The 1,753-nt window shown below is 46.2% G+C and overlaps 1 protein-coding gene across 1 annotated transcript; it reads left to right on the top strand.

Annotated features, from left to right (window-relative positions):
* The first annotated feature begins 6 nt into the window (after positions 1 to 6).
* Positions 7 to 1,753, top strand: syt15 (synaptotagmin XV). The gene is made up of 4 exons (XM_008437231.1): positions 7 to 273; positions 1,243 to 1,410; positions 1,492 to 1,600; positions 1,691 to 1,753. The coding sequence occupies exons 1-4, from the start codon at positions 22 to 24 to the stop codon at positions 1,732 to 1,734; spliced, it is 573 nt and encodes a 190-aa protein (XP_008435453.1). The 5' UTR covers positions 7 to 21; the 3' UTR covers positions 1,735 to 1,753.

Raw genomic sequence — 1,753 nt, 5'->3', positions numbered from 1 at the left:
GTGCTGACAGGTCTCTACTCTATGACCCCTCTGAACGAGGTGGCGGCCCCTCCTCTTGGCATGGCCACTCGCCTCTGCTTCTCCGTAGAGTATCGTCACAGCAGCGAGCAGCTCGTGGTCTCCTTGCTCCGYCTCAGCAACCTCCTTCCCCGTTTCCACAGCAACATGACGCTGGTGGAGCTGCGGCTTCTTCCCGATGACCGGAGGCCCCGGCAGGCTAAGGCCCGGGGGACGGGGCCCGACCCAGAGTTTAACGACTGCTTGATTTTTCAGGCAAGGGCATGTGGTTGAATTTKCAACTTTGAGCTCACAGGAGCATCTATATACATAAGAGCATTATTGAAAAGTGAATTTACTTTAGTAATTGAGTTTTAAAGCTAAGACATACATTTTATACTCATTAAACTCCAAGTGAGAAATGACTAAGCTAAAAAAAACAAAAAATGCAAAAACCTCAGTCACAATCATAGTGAAGACTTAACAGCTGTCCAGCAGACACTGCTTCACAAGGAGGATAAGCCACAAAGGATCAATATTTAACAATGCAGCTGTTCACACAGAGATGTATCCAGGTATAATAATGGAAAGTTAAGTGGAAGGAAAAAAGCCAATACAAAAATAGACAATTGCATCCAAACAAGGATTCTAAAACAACWGCATTCCTTATGTCAAGCTCAGGCTAAGGATGAGCAAGACTAAACTGATCTTCAAGACTTCAAAATCTTAAAACAAAACGTTCATTTCGGATTTAAAACAGGAAGTAAGGTTTAAGAGTCTGCAGWACACAGGCGAACATCATAGTGTAGATTCTCAGTCATCCGGGCTATTTATAATCCTAAGTGCTTAAACAGAACATCTTCTATTGTTTCYTGAAGAGATTTCAGCTCTATCTTAAGTTCCTGAAATGGATAGATGGTAACAAGCTTATWAGGCTTGAGCAAGTACCAAGTTACTGGAAGTTCAGTGTGAAGTTTCCACAGTCAGGGATGATTTGTAATCTGCTGGTGTTGGTCCACTGGGTCTTATCAAGTCCGAAGTCGGAGTAGCCGACTATATCAGGAAGTAATATTCAAACCTTCTGTGAAACTGAATGTTGAATTCTTATTAACTGTAAACCATAATTWCCAAATGTAGGAGAAATAAACACTTGATCCATGTGCTACAAATCTATGTAACCACAATAATACACACTCATCGTTTAAAAAGACATGTCTGCTCGRTTTGTGTGTGTGTGCCTTACAGGTATCAGCAGTGTGTGTGTCGCAGAGCACGCTGAGTGTGTGTGTGCTGAGTGTAGAGAAAGAYGGTAAACGGCACGCCGTGGGCAGAGTGTTGTTTCCCCTGGAAGGGGAGCTCGGTCAGGCCGGCAGAGTTCTGTGGAGGGACCTTGACCCTGAGGAGGAGACGCAGGTAAACACCAACACATCCACACACATCCACAAAGGGGTGATCAACATGCTCAGAATGGTCCTGCCATCTAACCTTCGCCAGTGTTCGGAGCTGGGCGATGTGCAGATATCCCTTAGCTACAGTTCGGCCCTGCAGCGGCTCTCGCTGGTGGTCCTGGGAGCTCGAGGCCTTCAGCTGCTCACAGACGCAGGTTTGAAGAATTTCATCAATAAAATCGAGGCTTTTACCTGCTCGGTGCACCACAGCGTGCGTCTACGCTCCCGCAGGTGTGTGTGTCCAGGTGGGCTTGCAGATACACACTCAGATGGTGAAGACGAAGCGTAGCTGTGTGGTGAAAGGCGAA

The sequence above is a fragment of the Poecilia reticulata genome, linkage group LG19 (genome assembly GCF_000633615.1).
Source record: "Poecilia reticulata strain Guanapo linkage group LG19, Guppy_female_1.0+MT, whole genome shotgun sequence".
Taxonomy (NCBI): Eukaryota; Metazoa; Chordata; class Actinopteri; order Cyprinodontiformes; family Poeciliidae; genus Poecilia; species Poecilia reticulata.
Note: the sequence above shows the minus strand (reverse complement) of the source record. Positions and strands in the feature narration are given on the sequence as shown.